We start from the raw sequence: 24,181 nt of genomic DNA, 5'->3' as shown, positions 1-24,181 counted from the left end.
AGAGCGATGACAAGTTTATTTTTCCCCTGTCAAATGTCACGCTTAGTATACTGAACAAAATGATAAACACTTTTGCTCCCATTCATCATGAGCTGAACTCAAAGATCTAAGACTTTCTCTACGTCCACAAAAGGCCTATTTCTCTCAAATATTGTTCACAAATCTGTCAAAATCTGTGTTAGTGAGTACTTCTCCTTTGCCGAGATAATCCATCCACCTCACAGGTGTGGCATATCAAGATGCTGATCAGACAACATGGGTATTGCACAGGTTTGCCTTAGGCTGGCCACAACAAAAGGCCACTTGAAAATGTGCAGTTTCACTGTATTGGAGGGGTCTAGGGGTCTGGAAACCAGTCAGTATCTGGTGTCACTGTCTACCATCTGCCCTGTACAGTGAAAACCGGGATTCATCCGTGAAGAGGACACCTCTTCAGAGCGCCAGATGCCATCGAATGTGAGCATTTGCTCACTCAAGTCAGTTACGACAAACTGCACTCAGGTCGAAAACCTCGATGAGGATAACGAGCATGTAGATGAGCTTCCCTGAGACGGTTCCTGATAGTTTGTGCAGAAATTCTTTGGTTATGAAACTGGCTGGTCTCAGGCATTCTTGGAGGTGAAGATGCTGGATGTGGAGGTCCTGGGCTGGTGTCGTTACATGTGGTCTGCGTTGTGAGGATGGTTAGATGTACTGCCAAATTCTCTCTGAAACTCCTTTGGAGACTTATGGTAGAGAAATGAACATTCAATTCACGGTCAACAGCTCTGGTGGACATTCTTGCAGTCAGCATGCCGATTGCACGCTCCCTCAAAACTTGCGACATCTGTGGCTTTGTGCTGTGTGATGGAACTGCACATTTTTGAGTGGCCTTTTATTGTGACCAGCCTAAGGCACACCTGTGCAATACCCATGCTGTCAGATCATCTGATATGCCACACCTGTGAGGTGGATGGATTATCTCGGCAAAGGAGGAGTACTCACTAACACAGATTTTGACAGATTTGTGAACAATATTTGAGATAAATAGACCTTTTGTGTACATAGAGAAAGTCTTAAATCTTTGAGTTCAGCTCATGATGAATGGGGGCAAAAACAAAAGTGTTTATAATGTTGTTCAGTGTAGACACTGACAACCAAAATTCTCAAAAATGAGGATAATTCTTTTTGATAGGGAACCGACATACAGCTTGGAATATTCTGGGCAGTTTGTTATTTCCTGGTAAATTATTCTCATTCCCACTTAAAGCTTGGCACATCATGTTGAGATGCAGATAGGTGAAAAATGAATGAAGAGTTGACACAAAGTTTTGGTTTGAAGGAATCAACATAAAGCAGAAGTTTGACATTTTGGGGGAAAATGCTTATTTGTTTTTTGGTTAGCTTAGCTTAGCATAAAGACTGGAAACAAGTGGTAACAGCTAGCCTGGTGCTGTCCAAAGGTTAATTAATCCGTCTGTAGAGCTCACTAATTAACATTTCATATCTTGTTTCTTTAATCTATATAAAAACTGACGTGTTAAAAAAGAAAAAGTTGTGGTGTTATGGAGTTATAGCAGGTAAATGTGTTTTTTTAAGAGGTATTAATGTATTGAGCTGAAGCTGGAGTTACTGCACTCTCACCCATGATTTAGAGTAACTCCTTTGTTTCCACTGCACATTACAGAATGTTCATTAACATCACACCATCACACTTAATAATTAATCAATGTATGCTAAAATTGTACATATGTACAATGTATGTGTGTGTGTGTGTGTGTGTGTGTGTGTGTGTGCCCACAGATGCAGTGTGAGGAGGGCACCGAGTGGCTGCTGGAGTTGCTGACAGATGTGCAGCTGCAGCAGTACTTACTGCGGATCCGTGATGAGCTCAACGTCACACGACTATCCCACTTCGACTACGTCAAGAATGAAGACCTGGAGAAGATTGGCATGGGACGCCCAGGTACCTCCTGTTTCCATTTTACTCCAGGCAACTATTTGGTAGGACTGTCTAGTGCATAGTGTTTTAACATAATTGAAAATGTTACAGTGACTCCAATCTTTTTTTTATATCCAATTCCCTTAGTATCCCCTAAACATCAGGCTCTATGTTTCATATTCATATTGAAATGTCAAGAATATTTATTATAGTTATTTCTGTATCACCGGGTTTGAGTTTTGCAGTTCTTGCTGCTAAGTGAAAACAAGAAGTTCACTGAGAAATTCAAGTTTATTAGTGCTCATTGTCCTCAGTAATGATAAGGGGTACAAACAGTGAGGTTTTTGTTCTCATTATTCTTGCCGTAGAGTTAAAATTCTTTCATCAATTGAATCTTTTAATTCATCTGCATCTTTGTTCCAAAGGTCTTCTGCTCCATAAAAAGTTTTCTTCAATTTTCTCAAGATCTTATTTTCAAGAACTTGTCCGTTAGGCCAGTCGACCTGAATTTTGGCGGGATCATCTTGAAGTTATGCTTAAATCCGTCTGAAAATTGTAAAAAGTAAAATTTTACCTAAATGCTCATAAATCAAAATGAGCTTTTGTAACCACACTTGGAGCATGTGTTCAGATGCTATGTCTGAGTTTCACTGAGCAGTCCTGGGATTTTGTGCCACTAATGGGCACCACAAATTTGAAAAGTTTATATCTCATAATTGGCTGCATAGATTCATACTAAATTTTGTTCTGTTTGCACGAATTAAGGATCACTACTAAGTTGATGCATACAATTTGCAAATGATTGAATAGAGTTGGCATGGCTTATTACAACAAATGTACATTTATAGTTATTTCTCATTCCAAAGTTTTACGTTTTTAAGTTTTAATCTAAGAAAATTGCCCGTACGTAGAGAGCAGGTGGGTTGCAAATTCCACCCACTGCTCAGGCACATATTGCAATGACGATGCTTGGACTTGGATCATTGCCGTTTGCGGCTATATTTCACTTTTCTTAAGTATTTCAAACTTATAAAAATACATTGTTACATATTAGGTGAAAAGCTTTGGAGTGTAGTTGTTGCCCCTTGTTGCATTTGTTTGAAATTCCACCAAATAGACAGTTCCCATTTCAACTTTACAAACAGTTTGAGAACAAAAGAGGGAATTTGAACTGATAGCAAAGTATCCATCCAACGTTCAAAATATTATGACATTTGTGTATCAGAAATGTATTTTTTAAAATGTTTCCCTCCCATTAATCAACACTGGACCCCTCAGATTTATCATGTGACCCTTTGGAAGGGACCGACCCCTGGGTTGGGAACCACTGGAATTAACTAGCTGTCTTAATAATATATCAGTCACAGAGACTTTTACTTCAGTAAGACTGTGATTACTTGTAATGGAGTATTTTAATTTTTAATTGTGGTATTGGTACTTTTACTTTAGTAAAAGAATAAGAAATACTTCTTCCGTCATTTGCTAATATATAAATCTAAACAAATCTCAGTAAATAATGTGTTCAGTATTTGTGATTTTGTTGGCTCAGGTCAGAGGAGGCTTTGGGAGGCAGTGAAGAGGAGAAGAGCCCTTTATAAACGCAAGTCCTGGATGAGCAAGGTGCAGTACCACAAACACACATACAGTATGTAAAATTTTAAACCAAAGCGGGTCTCACATTCTGACGTTCCAGCGAAGACGGATCAAATTACAGTTAGTACTTGCATTTCTTAACATTTATTCTCTGACTCCTTCACACCACCGTTTCACCACCAACTGAACAAAACGTTTGACTGCCAAATGAGATAAGTTACACTTTTATTTAAATTTAAAGTCTTCTATTAGATACCTGATCTCTAAGGCTGACAAAATGTGGCTCACACATTTGCAGGGTGACCATGATTGATGTAAGTCTTATGCATCACATGTAATGACAATATATATTTTTTTATTTTAGCAAAACACACAGTATATTTCTGAACAACATATAGTGACAATGCAGTGGTTGCAATGAAAGTAATGTGAAAGTAAACAATAACCTAGCTGCTTTGCCAGTCACAACCTCAAACAATAAACTGTCCAAATTCATTTACTATAATATTAAAGGCTACATATCGACTAAGGTGATGGGTTATTAATTACATTTACTTAAGGTATATATTACTTTATCTAGTTGTGGTTTTAACAAGCAGGTCCATAAATAAATAAATCAAATCAAAAAATCTTGCTGTTTATGAGCATAAGATGGAAATCATGTCACCGCTTTCTTCTGGGCCCTTGTAGGTGTTTCCAGTGAAACGTCCCGACACTGACCCCCAGCAGCCCGTCCCTCAGGGGGCGTCGTCCAGCGCGGCACCAGCCAGTAGCGAGCCGGGAGCCTCGCTCACCTGCCTGATCAGAGAGTCGGAGCTGCAGCTGTTCGAGCGGCTGGGAGATGGCACGTTCGGGGTGGTCCGGAGAGGAGAGTGGACCGGGCCCAACGGCAGAGTGGTGAGATGCAGAGAAAGAAACACGTAACATGCGGTTGAGTGCATGAGTGTTGAGTGTATGAAACGCAAGCTCAGGTTGTGTTTCGGCGTGGTTGCTCGGTCCCATTAGAACTCTGAGGGGTAACTTAGCCAATCACCACCCAGTCCAAAGGCTGCCTGCGTCCGTTTGAATTACAGCAGCTTATTCTGTTGGTTGTAAAGCCGGTGTCGTCTCTCGCTGTGTTTCAAGTTGTCAGTGGCAGTGAAGTGTCTGAAGGCAGGCGTGCTGGATTCAGACGGTCTGGATGATTTCATCAGAGAGGTGAACGCCATGCATTCGCTGAGTCACCAGAACCTCATCCGCCTGTACGGCATCGTCCTCACACAGCCAATGAAGATGGTAAAACACACACACAAATTCTCAAACACACACAGACCACAAAAAGTAGACACCCAAGTAACAAATTGGATATGTAAATAAGGTGAGCATTTTTATTTCCATATCGTGCGTGTTCGTGTGCAGGTGGTTGAGCTGGCCCCTCTGGGTTCCCTGCTGGATCGTCTGAGAAAGCGTCAGGGTCACATCCTCATCTCCTTTCTGTGCAACTACGCTGTGCAGGTCAGTTAAAACCAAAAAACATAAATCACACGAGAGGAAGTGAAAGTGATAAATCGCAGTTTCATCAAATATTTGCTGCTGTTTCCTTCCTTTGTCCCTTAGTTTATTCCCAACAAACCCCTCAATCTGCTTCCACAGTGTCTGAATTTATTTATACTGTGGATGTTTATAATTCCAGCAGATTCATCCAGCAGAACATGAAGCTTTGTTCTAAAACATTAGTCAAGTCAAGACAAACCAGTAAAGCAGCATTTTAATGATTCATAGTAAGGCAAGGCAAGTTTATTTGTATAGGACATTTTAACAGCAAGGTAATTCAAAGTTTACATAAAACATAAAGGCAACATAAAATATAATAAGATTTAAGACCACTTCCTTCACTCTGTTCAATCTCACTCCCATAATCCCCCAACTTAATTACCTACTCGTTTCTCACAGTGTAACTATTTAATTAAAAGCAATGATAAAAAGCTAAAAACAAAGAAAAAGAAACAGGACAATAAAAGTTGTCTAAAAAATCTTAAATATTTAATTAAAAGCAATGGTAAAAAGAAAAGTCTTCAGTCTTAATTTAAAAGAACTGACAGTTTCTGCTGAAACTGACTGTTTCTGCTGAAACTGACTGTTTCAGCAGAAGTAAAGTTAGTAAAGTATAGAAATTGTAAATTATACTTTGCTGTTCCTTATCAGCAAGAGTAGTATTTTTAACAACCATGACAGGATACTTTGCTCTGATCCGTCAGTCCCTGTCTTTAGAATGGTGGACGGAGGATTTAGATCCTTTACTGAAGTAAAAGTAGCAAAACAATGTGACATAATAATTCACTACAAGTAAAAGTCCTAGTAGTCAAAAACAATATTAAAAGTTAAAGTACATATTCTGCAGTAAAATGTTCCCTGACAGTGTTTAACTATTACATCTGATGTTTCTGGATTAATATTACTGCTGCAGTAATATTCATGTTTCATTTTACTGCTGTAGAGGTTTGAGGTTGAGCGTTGCTGTCCTGTGAGAACCATGTATCTCTAAAAAACTCAACTTTCAGCTTTGTGGCGACGCATTCTCCAGCTGACCCCAGGGGCGTTTAAATTGTTTATTTATCTTAAGGAGTAGGATCATTTTCTCATCCATTAAAACAAACACTTAACCCTCCAGTTTATGACAAACATTCAAATTCAAAATCACATTTGGAGATACGTGGTTTCTTTTGAGAGGACGGGTTATGAAAAATTGTAATCTGAAAAGTAACTAAAGCCGTCAGACAAATGTCGTGGTAAAAAAATAAAATATTTGCCTCTGAGATATAGAAGAGTAGAAGTAGAAATTTGCATAAAATGGAAATACATTTAATTAGTCCTTTAATAAAGTATTTGAGTGAATATACTTTGTTACATTCCACAACTTTTTTCTTTCTGATATTTCCTTTCACTAGTGAAGCACAAATGTTGGAACCACCCTTCACTTCACATGAACCTCACAAGTTTGTTACCATGTGTGTTTGTGTATGTGTGTGTAGGTGGCGTGCGGCATGGCCTACCTGGAGCAGAGGCGTTTCCTCCACAGGGACCTGGCTGCACGTAACGTTCTGCTGTCCACCAATGAAACAGTGAAGATCGGAGACTTTGGCCTGATGAGGGCGCTGCCAACACACACCGACCAATACATCATGGAGGAGGGCCACAAAATCCCTTTCCCGTGGTGAGAAGAGCGTCCTGGTTGCACAAAATTAGTAGTTTTTTAGCCTGGCTCCGGACCTCGGTGATTCAAACTGTTCTGGTGTTGCTCTCCATCGTTTTTCTTTCTCTCATTCACTCTGTCTTCTTCCTTGCCTCTCTCCAGGTGTGCTCCGGAGTCTCTGAAGTCTCGCACTTTCTCCCACGCGTCTGACACCTGGATGTTTGGGGTCACACTGTGGGAGATGTTCACCCACGGACAGGAGCCGTGGCTGGGCCTTAATGGGAGCCAGGTGCACACACATCTTTCCTATGGGATCTTCTACTTTGCTATTAAAGGAATCCATTTTTTGGATAACATTTTCTTTAAAACAGTAAACCACAAAACAATTGCAGCTTCTTACAATTAAAAATATTCACCAGCTATTAATTGTTCCTCAGCATTCTGTTATTTGTGTGTCTGTGTGCAGATTCTCCACAAGGTGGACGTGGAGGCAGAGAGGCTGTGTAAACCAGACGACTGTCCTCAGGACATTTACAACGTCATGCTGCAGTGCTGGAGCCCCAAACCCGAGGACAGGCCGACCTTTGTCGCCCTCAGAGACTTCCTGCTCGAGGTAGCACACTAGTTTTAGTCAAAAGGCAACTGAATGAAGGCTTGTAGTTACATCATCTTTCAGTAAAAATGTCCAAAACAGAGACAAAACAGGTGATACACTGTAAGAGAGGCAGCACAAATGTTACTGTGGCATAAACTGAGTACAGTAACTTTAAAGGTGAGTGTGATTTGAAAGATGCATTCAGAAATGTAGTTATTAAAGGGAAATTCTGAATTCCTATTCAAAACCATGTATACTAAAGCAACACGAGCCTCCGGCTTTATGGCAAGTTGCCCCAGAAGAAGCAGCTAGCGAGCTAAAATGGCTATTAGGGGACTAATTTCTGTGTACTTTTGTTTGGACGAGAGAAGCGTTGGAAGTTATTTATGTACATATTATGTAGCTGTTCAGATTGAATTTTCCTTTAAGATGGTAGACCAGATTATTTTAGATAAGAAGCATCAGACACCTTGTTCTGCCAGATTTTTGTTAGTTTGCAATTTAGCATGTTTTTTAGCAATTCAACATGTGCTTCAGTTAGTGGATTGTTTTTCAATAGAGCCGTTGTTGTTAGCTGATACATACTGTATATCAAAGCTGACATTATTTAAACACAAGTGACAGAGCAATGACCAGTTTCACAAACAGCATAGAAATGAACCACGTTTATACAGATTTTCTTTCCTAAAGACAAGAACCCACAGTGTTATTATTGTGACTGTTTGAAAGAAATATCAGTTCTCTGAACATGAAAATCTTGTATATCCACAGAGATCGGACTTATTCAAAAAGAAAAAACCCAGATCAAGTGAACCACTCAGATTAATTGTGCTCTGAATAGCTTTGAGCTAATTTGTCACCAAAGTGGAGCGGCAGGCAAATAAAGGACAATAGAGGGGAAGCAAGTGGAAACAAATAAATCTCCATTATACAAAATGACAGGAAGTATTTTTCTTCTGTTTGACTCCATGACCCTGCTGATGACAGTGATAACTCATCAGCGTTTTTAACCTAAGTGTGTGTGTGTGTGTGTGTGTGTGTGTGTGTGTGTGTGTGCTCTGCAGACCATGCCTACAGATATGAGAGCGCTGCAGGACTTTGAGGAGGAAGGCAAGCTCCAGATTAAAATGAACGACATCATCACCATAATAGAGGGGAGGTCAGTGTGTAGAAAATTGTCACAATCCTTCAACTTGTTATTTAATTATTGCACAAAAAGTTTGTTATCATTTTAACAAAATTCTTGAAGAAGTCATGCTCGAGTGTGTCAGCGCAGGATGAAGGAACACATACATCTTTTGGTGAAGTTGGATTCCTTGCATTGTGGAAAATTACCCTAATTACAGTCCTGTTACTGGATCATTATAGAAATATTGTGGCGTCTGCTGATTTGACAGACTCACATTTGTTTAGTCTGAATTTCCGCTGTCAGTTATACGTTAAGTGGATTCATGTGGCAGACTGCAGGAAAGTCACATTATTGTTGAATGGTATCTCTGCTAGTAGTTTAGTTTTAGTTTATAAAATGTATTTATATCAGGGATGATATACAAAATACATAAATCTCAAAAAGAGATGCTTTGTACCAGATTTAGGTACCAGCTAATTTCCATCTGCAGTCCTTTAGTAGGAGACAGGTCATCTCCACTACTGATGGACCAACAACCTTTCGATACCCACACACACACAGGAATAAACACTAAACAGAACACATCTGTGCAGGATTTCAAATTGACAGGGAGCTTATTCTATTCTTTAATGGCTTTAAAAGAAAAGACAGATTGTGCAAAGGCGGAGTGCTTTTTAGGGACGCTACACTCTTCCCTTGAAACTGCTCATTTGCTCAAAGCGGGGCTGTTACGTGTGTTTTCAGGGCAGAGCACTACTGGTGGCGAGGTCAGAACAGGGGGACGCTGCGTGTCGGCCAGTTCCCTCGTCAAGTGGTGACGTCTGTCGCCGGTCTCTCCGCACACGACATCAGCCATCCGCTCAAACACTCCTTCATCCACACTGGACACGGAGACACGGACCCTCACAGGAGCTGGGGACATGCAGATCGCATCGACAGGTTAATAACACTCAGTAACTGAAGACTTTAGTTTTATTCTTACAGTGTGAAAGTAAACAGCTTTTATACTAAGGTTCATTTTAAGATGAGATAAACCTCTGTCGATCCCCAGAAGTGAAATTCAGGTGTTGCAGTAACACAAGAACGGAGCATGCACAGATAAATAGAGTAAAAAATACATAATTAGAAGAATATAAAATAAAATCCAAGGCAACTGGAGTTGATACTGAAGATACTCAAAGACATTGCACCTCTCTCCGGTTCGGTCAGGCAGAACTGACGAAGCCTCTTGGACGAGAGGCGAAACGCCTTCGAGTGCCTTCAACCGAGGCCAGTTGCCTCTGATTATAACCCGTCTTGGATTACTATGACCTGGATTGCTGAGAATCTTTACAGACATTTTTATAAAATAAAATGAGAATAGAAATAAAAAAGCAATTAAACTCAAAATTACAGGACAAGCAGTATACAGACAGTGTACTAATACTGCAGTATTGTCTCTGGTGAAGTGACAGTGATGGATTAAAAGTAAATATACTTTTTTGAAATTTGATGTACTACATCATGTAATAAAACAGTATACAAGTATAAGAAAATGGAAATACTCAAGTAAAGACTAAGTACCTCAAAATTGTTCTTTAGTACAGTACTTGAGTAAATGTACGTAAGTTACTTTCAACTGTTTAAGTGATGCTTACATGTAAATGCATCATTAAATGTAATACAGTGATACACATTCTTCTGAAAAGGCTCATTCTGCATAATAAGGACTTTAAGTATTTTATATTTTATATATATTTTATATTTTGATGCCAATTTACTTGAGTAAAATTTTGGATGCAGGACTCTTCTGTTACTTCTGCTTAAGCAAATGAGTACTCCTTCCATCTCTGTCCACTGGAGTGCAGCAGTGCATCACTCCTCGTTCACCAACAGATGTTGTACTTGTTTTTTTTCAGAACTCGCTTATATCCAGAGAAACTCACAGCTGCTGCAAGAATATAAAAAGCCTCAATTCCATTTTTACCATCAGCAATTACAGAACCAAAGTGTTTACGACCCTTGTTTGTTACGGCTGTATGTGTTTCTCTGTGCTCTCTCCATGTTCCGTTTCTGCCCTAGTTCTGCCTCGGAAGTACTTCAGCTGATTGCTGAATGAGGTCCACCTGGCCTTGGAAGGCGGTCTTTAAAAGTGCCTGTACAAGCATTAGAAAGGAGGCTTTTTGGTTTGTGACTGCTGGTCTCTCTGCCTTTCAGCTGGGGCATTTTTATGCTATGTTTTTGTGTTTTTGGTGTTTTTAATTTATCGTCTTGTTATGTTAATAAATTCCCTTGATTTGGTTGTTTTAAAGGTGTTTGTGTGTTAAGTTTGGGTCAGCGTTGGGGTTGCCACCAAAGGGTGGGGCGTAACATGTTAAAGAAATAATCTGTTCAGTTACTTCTTGGCCCATTGGCTACTTCTTTCCGTTAAATCTAATATACTTCTCGTCGTCTCCCTTTCAGTCTGTATTTGGGGAATCCCATGGACCCACCTGATGTCCTTGGGATAGACTCGGGCATCTCGAGGCCGACCAAACTCCCCAACCGTGCCAAGAGTAAACTTCTCCAAAAGTTTAAACACATATGTTTATGTACAGTGTTTGTAAATGATCATGTAGAAAACTGAGCTCATTCTTTCTCTTTATCAGAGCAACCTCCTCCTCGTCCGCCTCAGCCGGCCGTTCTGCTGAAGAGTAAGTTTATTTCTTCTTACCCTGTCCTCTCTAAAGTCTGCAGTCCCGCATTTAAAAACAACGTTGTTGTTATTTCCTGACTCTGGTGTTTGCATGTGTGTCCAGAGCCGTTCTACGACTCTGTGATGGACGATGACGAAGACGATGACGACCTCAGTGCCTCGTCTGGGCTGAAGAGGCTGGGAGTGTCCCTGGGTCTGAAGCTCCGGCCGTGGGAGGGGTCCGGGATGCGCACGGCCAAAAGCGAGGTGTCGCTCATCGACTTCACCGATGACAGCTTCAGCTCGACCACGCCCTCGCCGCTCACTGAGACGAGGCAGCCAGATGAGGACACACTGAAGGTACAGTTACGAGAGTGAAAGTAGTCTGACCTGTCACAGAAAAATATGAAATTACTAAGAAGCATAAAAGCTGCCTGATGATATGATGATGGTGGAAGAGCATTTGTAAGTAATTTAAACAAAATAAAGTCAAATTACATTTTGATTTGCTTCAGTTTTGATACCAAGACGATGTGGTATTTATAAATAAATCTTTGAAGTAGTGGGAGACTCTTGGGGGACCGCGATGACCTGCAAGGCGAAATAGACAAATGAAAGTGTTGGTACGCTTGTTCAGAATCAGTTTTATTGGCCAAGTATGTGTACACGTAAAAGGAGTTTGACTCCAGTTTTAAGTTGCTCTCAATTTACTTACACAGAAATAAACATCAAGCTAAACAAAAGGACATAAAAGCTGAACAAATATAGTTCAACTATTTATTTTTTAAACATTTAACTATAATATAAACAATTAATAAATAATTTATATACATGATATAGCTACAACATTTACTTGTATACATTTTTGTCTACAGAATGCTTAGATTTGTATTTGCAGTGGTGATGATGATACTGATCTGTGTGAATGTGTATAAACTATAAAATATATAATAAACTTGCAGTGGATGTTTTAGTGTTACGGTGTTATTTCACAGGGATTGTTTTCTGTCACTATATGAGTGATTTAATTGTTCATCAGAGTGATGCCGTATGGAAAGAAACTTTTTTTCATCTACGCGTTTTTGGTAGCCTGATCTCTAAGAAGTTACAACATGGTGCACAACTGTCGCTGTAAAAATTAGTAAAACTCTACAGAAAAGGCAAAACAAGGTAAAACTTGTTCATTCAGGTTGAACAATTCACCTTATCACTGTGATTCAAATGTTATTTATTTATTTATTGTTTTATTTAACAGGGACTAATTACACACATATATATATAAATAAAATAACAGTTACTTTGCGAGCACAGAAGAAAACACAGCTCCTATAAAACTTACCAGCGCAACTGTAACTTAGTTAAAAAAAAAACTAAAACCATTCATTGCCTTCAGTCCTCTCCATCCTGCCTCGGGTCAGAACTAACAGAGACCGTTCGTCTTGCTCATGGACTCACCTGTTTTGTTGAACTGTGACATTTTCCCATGAAAGTCTAGGCTTTATGGGAAATGGTGTTCGTTAAAGGCAACTTAAAAAGAGAACTATTAAATAAACAATACTAGAAGAACTACCCTCCTTATCTAAACATAAAAAGCGATCCACATGACATACAAACATGACAGAAAGGCTCTGTGCAAGGATTTTAAATGATCAGTGTTTTTACAAATGTCAGATGTCATGTGAGACTTTGAATGACATTTTTTAACTTCTGAAACAGAAGCCAGCAGCTCATTTTTTCACTCTGCTTTTCCAATGTCGATCGCTTTCATCCTCAGGACACTCCGTCCATCCTGGACTGGCCCCTTCCTCAGCCAGCTTACGACGAGGTTACCGCGGAGCTCGAGGACCAATCAGAGGACCAGGAGGTGCGGTCTATCAACAAGGGATTGACTGAAGAGACCGCGGTAACGCCCGGCGCCACCATGGCAGGCAGGAGCGAGTCGCAGTCAGCTGACCTCTTCCAAGAACTGCAGAGAGAGGTGGAGAAAGTAAACGCGTAGATGATCAACACATACAGACACGTGTGTATGTATCTATGCTGATTTTTCTGTCTCTCTTTGTGAGTGTAGGTGATGGTGAAGCTGCAGGTTCCCATGGCAACGGGCCGCTCCCTCCCCTCCTCCCCCCTCCCGTTGCCCCTGGCTCCTTTGGGCCCCCACCGACAGATCTGTCTGCCTCCTCCTTCCCCTTCATCCACCTCCACCTGCTCCTTCGCCTCCTGCTTTGAGGACCGCCCGGTGTTGCCTCCTCGCAGCCCCGTCCCCCCGCTGCGTCCCTCTAGGCACAATCTCTCCACCCGCACCAACCACCCGCAGGCGCGCTCCAGCTCCATCTCCCTGGGTGACCCGGAAGACACGCCTCCACAGATCCCACCCAGAGACCACGCCTTCTCTCAGCCGGGCTCCCGCTCCTCCTCTCCCCTCCCACTGGTGCCGCCACTCTCTTCCTCCCCCGTGACCCTGCCCCCTCCTCCCCTCTCCGTCTCCCCACGCCGGGCGTCCGGACTCCTGGGTCCCCTTCTGTCCTCCAACTCGTCCACCTCCTCCCTGCCTCAAGTCACATCGCATTCCTCACGGCTCGCAGCTCGTGGTTCCTCCTACTCATCCAGCTCGTTACTGGATCCTTTGGCCTACCGTGAGGGGCGTGGCCTTTCCTCACTGATTGACAGCCCCCAGAGCTCTGCTCCCACCCCGCTGCCTGAACGCCCAGCTTTTCTGGAAAGGTGTGTTACTGATATCAAATATCATTTACTCTCTACCACTCTAATTATTAGGACAAAGGGAATTTTATAATCTTTAATAAAATATGTTTATTGACATTTCAACAATCTTGTTTAGTATCATAAATATCTAAATGTTTAGCCAACTTTGACCCTATTCTGTTTTACTTTATTTTAAATTTTATTTACTGTATTTATGTATTTTATATTATGATGTTTGTTAATATTTCCATGTGTCTTATCCTCTATTGTTTTAAATACAATGTGGTGAAGCCAAAAATTATTTTTCATAACATGGACAGTAAAGTCCCTAATCAGCTAACTAAATTGCATGAATAGTTCAACAGTAGTTCAGCATTTTGGGAAATACAATCATTCACTAGCTAACGTTTGTTTCCTACCTTACCAAACATCTAGCTTTGTTAGCTGGCAATTTATCGTGAAACTAGTGCCCTATGAGCTACAATAACTCACGGAGCTACTCTCCGTGTTCACTTTCATTTGGACTTAAAGAGAAAAGTGTTTGATTAATTTCAATTCAAATGAATAAACTTTCCCTTAAGTGTAACCTTAGTTTTCCTTGTTTCCAAGTCCTTTTTGACAAAGACAATGATTAGGGGACTTGGGCTAAATAGAGTCTTGAATAGATTGTTCCTAAAATCCTAGAAACACTAAAAGAAGGTGACACAGTACCACAGTTTCAAAATGAAAGCTCACGTAGCACCCAGAGGTGAGAAAGTGCCGTTTGACTGACAGCCTGACTGAAGTTTAAGCCAACTTGTTAAGTTTGTGTTGCACAGTCTGAGGTCACCTCTTCAAGATATTTTCAGTGTGTATGTCTTCTCTCTTTTATTTGAGGTGGCTATACATAGCAATTGGACACACATGGAATAATATATAAATTGGAAACAAGATTAAAACTACAACATATAATTCTACGAAGAGAAAATAAATGACAAAAAGTGATTAAACCTATTTTTATAACCACAATGTAAAACACTGAACTCAAATTGTGACCAAAGTCAAGTTTGATGTAAATTTTAAGTCTTTTCTTTTACAGTCTTTGTATAAAATTTAAATGTAATATTATAATAGACTCTTAAGTCTGATTCTTATTCACTTATTATAATTAACAGCTATTTTAAACCCATTTTAAATTTCTTTGTATAGCTTTTTTTTTTACCAAGATTTAAAAAAATAACTTTAGTTTCAAATTCCATTCTTGACCTTGAAAGTTCACAAAAGAATCTCACATTAAGTCTGAAGAAACTGGCAGATATAAACCTGGAAGTTCGACTCAGAGACAGACAATATATAAATAAAGTTCAGTGTACAGAATACCGGGTTTGCAGGTCAGGGAGAAACAAGAACAGAATAATGCTGGATAGTTAGGCTGAAGACACTCGACAGCCTGGCAGGGAGCAATTGAAAGGGGCTGGAGTTTATTCTGAGGAATAGTCGGGGGAAATGAGCTACAGGTGAAGAGATATGCAGGAATAACCAGGTGAAGGGAACTGACATCAACTCATTATTATCATGTTGTGAAAACTTTGATTCAGTATTTAAATGAAAGTGCAGTTTTCATTCAAAGTTGTTTTAATCTTTTACAACATTACTTTATAGTAATGCAAACTATATTTTGTATCTGCGGTTTTCTAATCAGATACGGCGCAGCCAACATGGCGGCAGTCAAACCCATGATGCAGCAGCCCGGTGGAGCCAAACCAAACTCCTCCTACAACAACAACAACGGGCGAACTGCAGCTCCCAGCGTGCAACAGGAGCAGAGCATCACACAGGTAAGCGAGAGGAAAATCAAATGCACACGTGGTATTTCCACCTCTCTTTTCCTCTTTATTTAATCACATTGTATTTCTTTTTTTTTTTTTGGCCAAAATGGGTTTCCTCAGGCGGGTGGCTGGTGTCTCCCTTAGAGATAGGGTGAGAAGCTCGGCCATCCGCGAGGAGCTCAGAGTAGAGTCGCTGCTCCTTTGCGTTGAGAGTAGCCAGTTGAGGTGGTTTGGGCATCTGGTAAGGATGCCTCCTGGACGCCTCCCTAGGGAGGTGTTCCAGGCACGTCAAGCTGGGAGGAGGCCTCAGGGAAGACCCAGGACTAGGTGGAGAGATTATCTCCACCCTGGCCTGGGAAAGCTTCGGGATCCCCCAGTCAGAGCTGGTTAATGTGGCTCGGGAAAGAGAAGTTTGGGGTTCCCTGCTGGAGCTGCTCCCCCCGCGACCTGATCTCGGATAAGCGGATGAAGATGGATGGATGGATGGATATTTTTTCTTTTTGTTGATGTGGACAATACATATATACACATATTAATTTATTAATCAGTACTAAGTCTTTAAATGCCAAAGGAAGAAATTTGATGATGAACTGCAAATTAGATTTGTTGTGAAAGTGACTGAGTAAGTTTAACATTAAAACTGTTAAATGCTTTTTATAGAAAACATTTCAGTTTCTGTTTATGCTTCTGAGACTATTCAGGGTGACATTTATTTTAATTTTAATAAGTTGTGACTTTTGCATATCTGTCAGCCTGACGCCGGTTGTCTGTGAAGAATACTGATGTGCAAAAGATCAGAAGCAAATCACAACACACCAGCAGGCGTCTGTCTGTCTCTTAAACAGCCTGTATAAAGAAATAATTTTACATTTGATATCATCTTCAGTTGTCATTCCTGCTTGTGAATACTGATCATGGAACATTTCTACTTTTACCACTGATTCACCATTATTGAAAATACAAACAATCCACAGGTCCAGTCATGTTACTTTTCACTTTCATCCTCCATTCATTGTAAGTTCATGGTATGATTGACAGGTCCAAGGAGCAGTTCACGGTGTCACGCTGGAGGAGTGTCAGGCAGCTCTGCAGAGTCACAACTGGAGCATCCCTCAGGCCATAAATCATTTGAAGGTGCACGTCTGTCATACTTTTTCCATTTTTAAATTACTTTCTTAGCCTTGAAGACTAAACTCCGTCTGTTGTATGTCCTCAAGAAGATATTGTCATCAGGTACACTAAAACAAAAAAAGTTGAAATAACATTGGCTACAAAGTTTCTCCTGTGATTTTTAAGGTTATTTTACAGAAGTAATGCTTTTCTTTCACGCGGAAATACTTTGGTCACCGTAAATTTAGTTTGATATTAAACACAGAAGCCCCAGACGATGGAGTAGGTTTAGTCAAGAATTCCCAGGAAATAATGTGGATCTCAATTCCTGGTGACACATTCCACAATGGCAGTAGATGATACAAAAAATAGATTGAGTGGGGGGAAGGTATGCAAGTATGCAATTTGACAGGTAGGGATGAAACGATTACAGGTTTAACGGTAAACGATGGTAGAATTCCCGACGGTTATTATTACCGTACACATTTTAATTACCATGATAACCGGGTACGGTTAACCGCGTTATTATAATCTCACTGCAAACACTGTCCAGCATCTCCCAGAAGCAGGCGCGCATGCGCAGAATGCAACGTGGGTTTGTTTGGGTCAACGACGGCTGAAGACAACGCTGCAGAGATTTTCCAGTCGCTCTGAAGTCCGGTCGTATTTTGGTTTGTTTGAGAGCGCTGAAACTTGATTGAAGAAAATCGCTTTATAGTGAACACAGATGAGTTAACTTTTAGATTTGGTTTGTCCCTCCGACTTGCTAAGTCTATTCGTCCACTGCACATGATAACGCGTTGCGCAGTTTAGTCAACCAACCAGCATCAGTTAGAAACGCTACAGAGTCCGCTGTATTTCTGTCAGTTTTTGGGCTCATTGCAGTTACTATCACTGTCTTCTAAAGACTTATGTGTTTTCATGTAATTATGCACGGGGTCATTGTATTACCTAGGCTATAAAATATAAAATGTTGATAGTGCACATTTTCTTGTGTTTACAGAAGGTATTTGCTTCTTATTTTATTTTTTATGCAGACAAAATGGCAATTGTATTTGTAGTTTTCAATATAAAACTTGTTGAAATGGTTTCAGTGTGTGTATCAGTACATTTTAATATTTTTTGGCACATTTTTACAATACCGTGATAATACTGATAACCGTGATAATTTTGGTCACTATAATCGTGATATGACATTTTCATACAGGACAGTCTTTTATTGCAGCAGTATGCATTTTATTTTGGCGGTGTGGCTCTGCTCATGTGATGCACTGGAGGAGATCTGAACGGGCTTGACACAGAGATACACAACATTTATTGAGCAATAAAGACGTATGCAAAAGAAATATTCAAAATGTACAAACGACTAAATGTTAGGACACATGTAGGCTGTGCAGCAGTGGTGGAATGTAACTATACATAAGTCGTGTACTTCAGTAGAAATGTTATGCAACTCTATACTTCTACTCTACTACATTTCAGAGGCAAATATTGTACATTTTACTACAATTGTACTTTTCAGATTACAGTTCCCTCATTCCTTCATTGCTTGAGAAAATTCTACTACTTAAAACTACTTTAAAACCTCCCCTTGGATCAGCCAGATAATGCATCGTCACAAGAATACAAAACAGGCTGTTTTTCTTCATGAAAAGTTGACTTTTTTGAGATACATGGTTCTCACAGAACAGCAATGCTACAAAACAAATTGATCTCATTGAATGTCATGCAATGCTGCAGATTAAACTACCGAACAGGATATAAAGGAGTTAAAATGAGATCAACCTTCAGCCGTAAAATGCAACACATTGATGTAGCAGGAATATTTTTCATGGTTTGCCAAGCGTAGACACAGCGATACAGGAGATCGGATCCAGAATGCACCAGATGAAGCAGATGAAGTTTGTAGTATTTATTAAGAAAATGACAGAACAAAAGGGTGAATAAGCTCAGAGTTGTGGCAGACCAAGGTCAAAAACTGAAGTACAGTACCAACAAAAGACAAACAAATCCAAATCCGATAGGCAGGCAATCCACAATCCATAATCCAAAAGACAGGAAACACAGAACAAATGAATAAATCACAAGACAAAAACACAATCAAAAAAATACAATCAAATGTAGAGAACGGGAAAACACAAAAGACTGAAAGTGATTTAAACACAGACATAAGAGGAAGGGTTTAACAAACCTATAAGGTAGATTTATTATTGAGTTGTAATTCCCTTTATGCTACTCACAACAAGCAAACACATACAAACATTATATACAGTAGATGGGTGGATAAATAACAAGTTAGAAATAGAAATAAAAGTATTTTACATGGTGCAGTGCTGAGGATGAACTGAGGAGTCTCAGTGAACAGGCTGTGGCTAGGGTGAAGGAAAACAACAGGAAACAGTACTAAACCTAAAACCATGACAATATTCATCCAAACACATTATGTATAATAGTAAAACACTGACAGCGACCATTTTGCTGCATAATGAGTACTTGTATTTTTGACGCTACTTTGTGTTTCACTGACTTTACTTGTAGATGGAGATGTGGAGGAAGTTAAACTTATGTTGATTATGTATTGTGAGAGATACTACAGGTCGAGGACATACATGATTGGAGGATGAATGGAATATTTTACCGTAAAATTACTTCTGTGCCTGCCTGAACTATTGCAAGGCTCCATTCTTGAACTTCTGCCACTACCCAGATGCTTAAAACGTGTGTTGAAGTAGAATAAAATCAGCTACAACATGTTCAGGAAAATAAAAAATACATAAAAAACAAATAAAAAAAAATTGCCTACCTTCCTGCATAAAATGCCTCTTGTCACCGTCTGTATTGTAGGTGGAGCAGTTGTTTTGTCTGGGTCTGCGGTCGAGAGCCGAGTGTGAGGAGCTTCTGCAGCGCTGCCGCTGGAACCTGGAGGAGGCCAGCACGCTCATGCTGGACACATACGGACCACATCGAAGCATGTAAGAAAAACTAAACTGGTAAAAAGATAAACAACAGTCTATAGGCTCTAATTTATATTATTTAGTAGTAAGTCTGCAAAACAGAAACTATGCCAGTTGGTACAGTACAGTATGCAGCTGCTGTTTAGTCTGTAATGTGTATATATGTATATATAGTGTATATGGCCCGGGAATTCCTCATTGCATTGGACTCTGTTTTTGTTTTAATGTGCTGCTGAGTTTTAAAAACATAACAATGCAGCGACAGTTACAAAACCCTCCAGAGTTTCTCTGACAACAAAACCACATATGGGATGGCGATGTCACTCCATCTGCTCTCCTTCCCATCTGCCTGTTTGTCTGGTGCTCTTGTCAATGTTAAGACGCCCAGTCTGAGTGCCCACATGCTGTGAGAGCTCCTCTGAGAAGTTTTGCTCTTAAATTAAACTGTCTTATATTTAAGTCAGTTTAGTGGTTGTCATGTGTGATGTTTCTTTGAAATAGTGATTAGAACAAGTGGGACTCAAACAAGTACGGTGTGCCTCAGTTTCCGAACTACTTTTATTCTCCTTATATTCGCTTTTCATTATCTGTAAACATGTTTATTTATCAATCAAGTTTATCTGTCACATGTAATCATATAGCTGTAGCCCATGACCTCGGTGGTTCGATCCCCGGCTTCCCCAGTCTGCATGTCGAAGTATCCTTTGGCAAATTGCTCCCGATGGCTGTACCATTGGTGTGTGAATGTGTATGATTGCAGATGCATACTTTTATTTACGAAACAATTAGCTAAATAATGCAAAAAATTAACAATCTTTGTAAAGCTGAGGGGATCAGTAGAGTAATCATTTCCTGTGGGTACATCGTGACCTGCGAACCTTGTCTCACTGAAATTTGTTCCATTGTTAATACAGAAAATCTGTCTTAAATCTGGATGGAAAAAATCTGAACTGTTTCACAAACATCTCGTTAGAGGATTTGCAGTCACATCTCTGTCTCAATCTGTTTCTCAGGAAGTGACAGCAGGAGGACACACTGAGCGTCAATCGACTGTTGAAGAGCTCCTTTGGATCAACACGTCCGTAATGGATGACTCACCACTCCATGGACTCGAGACACAGTGATGCTTTTTAATGAATTGAGGGACATAAGGCAGTATATGTGCCTCACAATGTACTGTGCTAATATGACCATGCATGTGTATGACACAGGTAGTTATATTCAAACAGCAGCGTGTTGAATGAGTCACACCATTTACTTGAACAATTGCTATTTATGCTTTTGTATTATTATATTAATGTTGGGAATTTATGTTTCTGGGTCTGCTGTGAATGCGTGCATGTTCGGGTGTGTGTGTGTGTGTGTGTGTGTGCGCGCATGTGTGTGTGTGTCCATAAGCTTTTACATTTATTTACAAACACTGTAAATGCCCATGCCTTTTTGCTGTTATTGAAAAGATATAAAATCAGGGAAATGTCTGCTGACGTAATAGCTGTACTCGTATGTTTTTATGAAGATGTACAGATAAGATTTGTGTGTGTGTATATAGCACTTTAATGAGTGTGTCGACACACAAGCGGATATTTTTTAACTGCTGGTCAGAAGATGATAGACAACTTATCTAGTCGGTGAAGTGAATAAGATACTGAAATGGACTGATAGCAAATTAAGTATTATCAATGTATCATTTGTGTTTCAAACAAAGCTTTTCTAGGCTTTATAAAGGCTTTTATTGTGAAATGGTTAATGGATCGACATTTGTAGTTCAGGTTTTCTTGCCAAAACAAAATTGTGAAGAGATCTACCATTTCCTCATGAATACAGGGTATTAGGCACTGAGTTGAACCTCTGAAAATAAGATATTTAATGAACCTAAAATGGATGTGTAGTATTTCTTCCTATAACAATTACCGCTGCATGATAATCATAAACACATGCTGAAGCCTTTGCTGTCATTCAGTGTGTGCTTGTGTGCTTAGCGCTGCAGCTAGTGGTTCTAGAGAACTTGATAGTGTGTATGTCGGCGCATAGATGCATAAAAGTTATAAGCAGCTGAACGAATATATAAAGACAAAACAAAATGTTCATTCTTGCAGCTACTGTGCATGATAAGGGGCTTCAGTTAAAGGTTGCTCTCTTGTCCGAGATACAATTTAGACAACATTTTTAAAAGTGAGCAAATTTCTGTACAAACATTGTGGGCAAAAAAATGGGATTATTTTCCTATATTTATTCAAGTGCGTGATCTTTCAGTTTGAGTGCATGACTTATTGATTTCACATTGTTATGCTTCCCTCAAAACCCTGCCCTCGCACTCAAACAGACCCTGCTTGCGCTTAGATTTGCTCTTCTCAAACCATTTGCTTGCACTCAGATATGTTGTTCTTGCACAGATTTCCTGTGCACCAGCTTCAGCTCTTCTCCTCGCGCTCAGGCTGTTTCTGTGTGCTTGTGAAACATTTACTCTCAGATTTCTACTCCGCTCTAGGACTGTTTGTGCAATAACCCAGTCAAAATCCCTCAGTAAAAGGCCAGGTGTATTTTTGACCAGTGAAATGATCCCTGCCTCGTTGCTGGCATGTTTGCTTTACATCCTAGAGCGTCCCATACGGGGCAGTTGCTTTCTTTACAACCTTTGCAGTACAAGCATGGGTATTACGTTGCTTGGCCAACCTGAATCCCATTTTATTCCACAGCGGACCTTTAGTAGCAACCTGACATCTAAGCTGGGCCAACATGGCTCCTATCCCTATTTTCTAATCCAAAATCCGGCTTTCTTTTCCAATGACTATATTTCTGTCAAAGGTAGCATATATTTAGGAAATAAAGCAGGAAAAAACAGATTAAAAACAAAAGTGTAGCGATGTTTAAAGGAGCTGCCGGCTGCTTCATCTACATGCGCTGCCGGTAGTTTTACAAAATCTAAACGTGAAATCAAAAACTTATGCTCTCAAATTTGAAAGACCAAGTCCTTGAATAAATAATCCCATACAAAAATGTTTTAAAAACACGTTATTGTGTGTGTGTGGGTGTGTGTGAAAAAATCCTCTTATTCTCAGCTGTAAGCTCTTGTAGTCACGCCGCTGTATGTGATGTTGACTGCATTATACTGTAACATTAGAGCAGCTTATTAATGAAACATGCAAATATGGCCTCCACTTTTTTATAATAAAGTAAAATTTGAGTAATTCTCTTTTACAAACCATAAATGTATTGAACAGCCAACATTAAAGTCTCCTCTTATGTGTATTCCATCATTATCAGTTACTACGTTACAGATGTCCTTGTAAAATCACGGGAATCAGGGGAATGGAAGACCAAACTGGTGTATAGTGGAGTAAATAAATAGATAAGTTAATGAATAAATAATATGGTCATATATATAACACTGAATACATTTTTTTTTTATATCTTTGAGGTTTTCCTTGATAAGCCATAATTTGTTTTTTAGAGTGCAAATAAATCAGGCCATGCTTTTGTTTACATAATATTAAAGGTTTAATACTGTACAGTAAGGTCACACTGAATCCAATCCAGCAGATATATTCTGATATAAATCTGCACAAATAAATCCAATTAAAAAAATTAAATCACATCAAAAGTCAATATATTTAATTAATTTCATTCATTTAATGAATTTAATTCAAGTAATTTTGATGCTCAATGTCTTTATCATTTCATTTACTGCAGTTATTACTTAATTTTCTTAATAAGTCAGTGTTGGTCTTCCATAACTGTGGACATAACCTTGAAAACTTAGAGAAAAATGAGGGAAACCCAAATATTCACAACTGCATTTTTGTTTTGATTCCTTTGAAAATTAACACGTTTGTGTCTTGATTGAACCATGTTTCCTCTAATGTCATGTCAGTTTTCACTGCAATTTCATCCACAAGATGCAAGTCCCAGAGTTCAAGTAAAGTGGTCTAAACAAGTTTGACTAAAACTTGCTTTTAGTCACCAAACATCCTCCAAACAGCTCTGAGCAGAGTGACTTCAAACAGTGCTGGAGTCCCGTCTCTAATGGAAGTCTCTTGCTTCCTCAAGGGATAAAACCTATGACCTTTCTGTTATGGGACCTCCAGGCCGCCACCCTCCCCCCACCTCCTGTGTCCCTCGCACACTTCCTCGCTTCTAAATTGATCGCCGCTGCAGTGCATTGTGGTCCGATTGCTCAGTGTGATCCCTGGACAGTACAGTTCAGCAGCCTGTCTCCCCCGGACGTTCTCTTTCCTACAGCAGTAAGCACTCTGTCACATTTGCTGATGATGCAGTACACACACACACACACACACACACAAATAAGGAGGTAGTTCTCACGTAACCAAAAGGTGTCACCAGGTTCCTGCTTGACGTCACCAAATTTTACAGATGGGGTCAGAACCCTGGGTTGATTACATAAAAACCCAAAATAATTAAAACTTCTGAATCAAATTCTTGTTTATTTTTTCTATTACATATGCTGTGCAATTATTCTGCCCCAGAAAAAAAAAGAAGAAAATAAAAAGTTATGTCCTGCTCCTTATTGGATGGAGGGAAGGTGATA

The 24,181-nt window shown here is 39.7% G+C and overlaps 1 protein-coding gene across 2 annotated transcripts in view; it reads left to right on the top strand.

Annotated features, from left to right (window-relative positions):
- The window catches only part of tnk2a (tyrosine kinase, non-receptor, 2a), a 28,756-nt gene extending 5,872 nt beyond the window's left edge, over positions 1 to 22,884 (top strand). For both annotated transcript variants that reach the window (XM_046034098.1, XM_046034025.1), the window contains 19 exons: positions 1,783 to 1,945; positions 3,471 to 3,541; positions 4,205 to 4,411; positions 4,640 to 4,789; positions 4,913 to 5,008; positions 6,526 to 6,707; positions 6,849 to 6,975; positions 7,153 to 7,299; positions 8,346 to 8,440; positions 9,155 to 9,349; positions 10,853 to 10,944; positions 11,038 to 11,082; positions 11,188 to 11,423; positions 12,838 to 13,041; positions 13,132 to 13,784; positions 15,445 to 15,580; positions 16,610 to 16,705; positions 19,526 to 19,653; positions 20,649 to 22,884. In XM_046034098.1, coding sequence (XP_045890054.1) covers positions 1,783 to 1,945; positions 3,471 to 3,541; positions 4,205 to 4,411; positions 4,640 to 4,789; positions 4,913 to 5,008; positions 6,526 to 6,707; positions 6,849 to 6,975; positions 7,153 to 7,299; positions 8,346 to 8,440; positions 9,155 to 9,349; positions 10,853 to 10,944; positions 11,038 to 11,082; positions 11,188 to 11,423; positions 12,838 to 13,041; positions 13,132 to 13,784; positions 15,445 to 15,580; positions 16,610 to 16,705; positions 19,526 to 19,653; positions 20,649 to 20,655 — 3,030 coding nt within the window. In that variant the 3' untranslated portion in view covers positions 20,656 to 22,884. The remainder of the gene's footprint in view (positions 1 to 1,782; positions 1,946 to 3,470; positions 3,542 to 4,204; positions 4,412 to 4,639; positions 4,790 to 4,912; positions 5,009 to 6,525; positions 6,708 to 6,848; positions 6,976 to 7,152; positions 7,300 to 8,345; positions 8,441 to 9,154; positions 9,350 to 10,852; positions 10,945 to 11,037; positions 11,083 to 11,187; positions 11,424 to 12,837; positions 13,042 to 13,131; positions 13,785 to 15,444; positions 15,581 to 16,609; positions 16,706 to 19,525; positions 19,654 to 20,648) is intronic.
- The last annotated feature ends 1,297 nt before the right edge of the window (positions 22,885 to 24,181 follow it).

The sequence above is a fragment of the Micropterus dolomieu genome, linkage group LG01, assembly GCF_021292245.1.
Source record: "Micropterus dolomieu isolate WLL.071019.BEF.003 ecotype Adirondacks linkage group LG01, ASM2129224v1, whole genome shotgun sequence".
Lineage (NCBI taxonomy): Eukaryota > Metazoa > Chordata > Actinopteri > Centrarchiformes > Centrarchidae > Micropterus > Micropterus dolomieu.
Note: the sequence above shows the minus strand (reverse complement) of the source record. Positions and strands in the feature narration are given on the sequence as shown.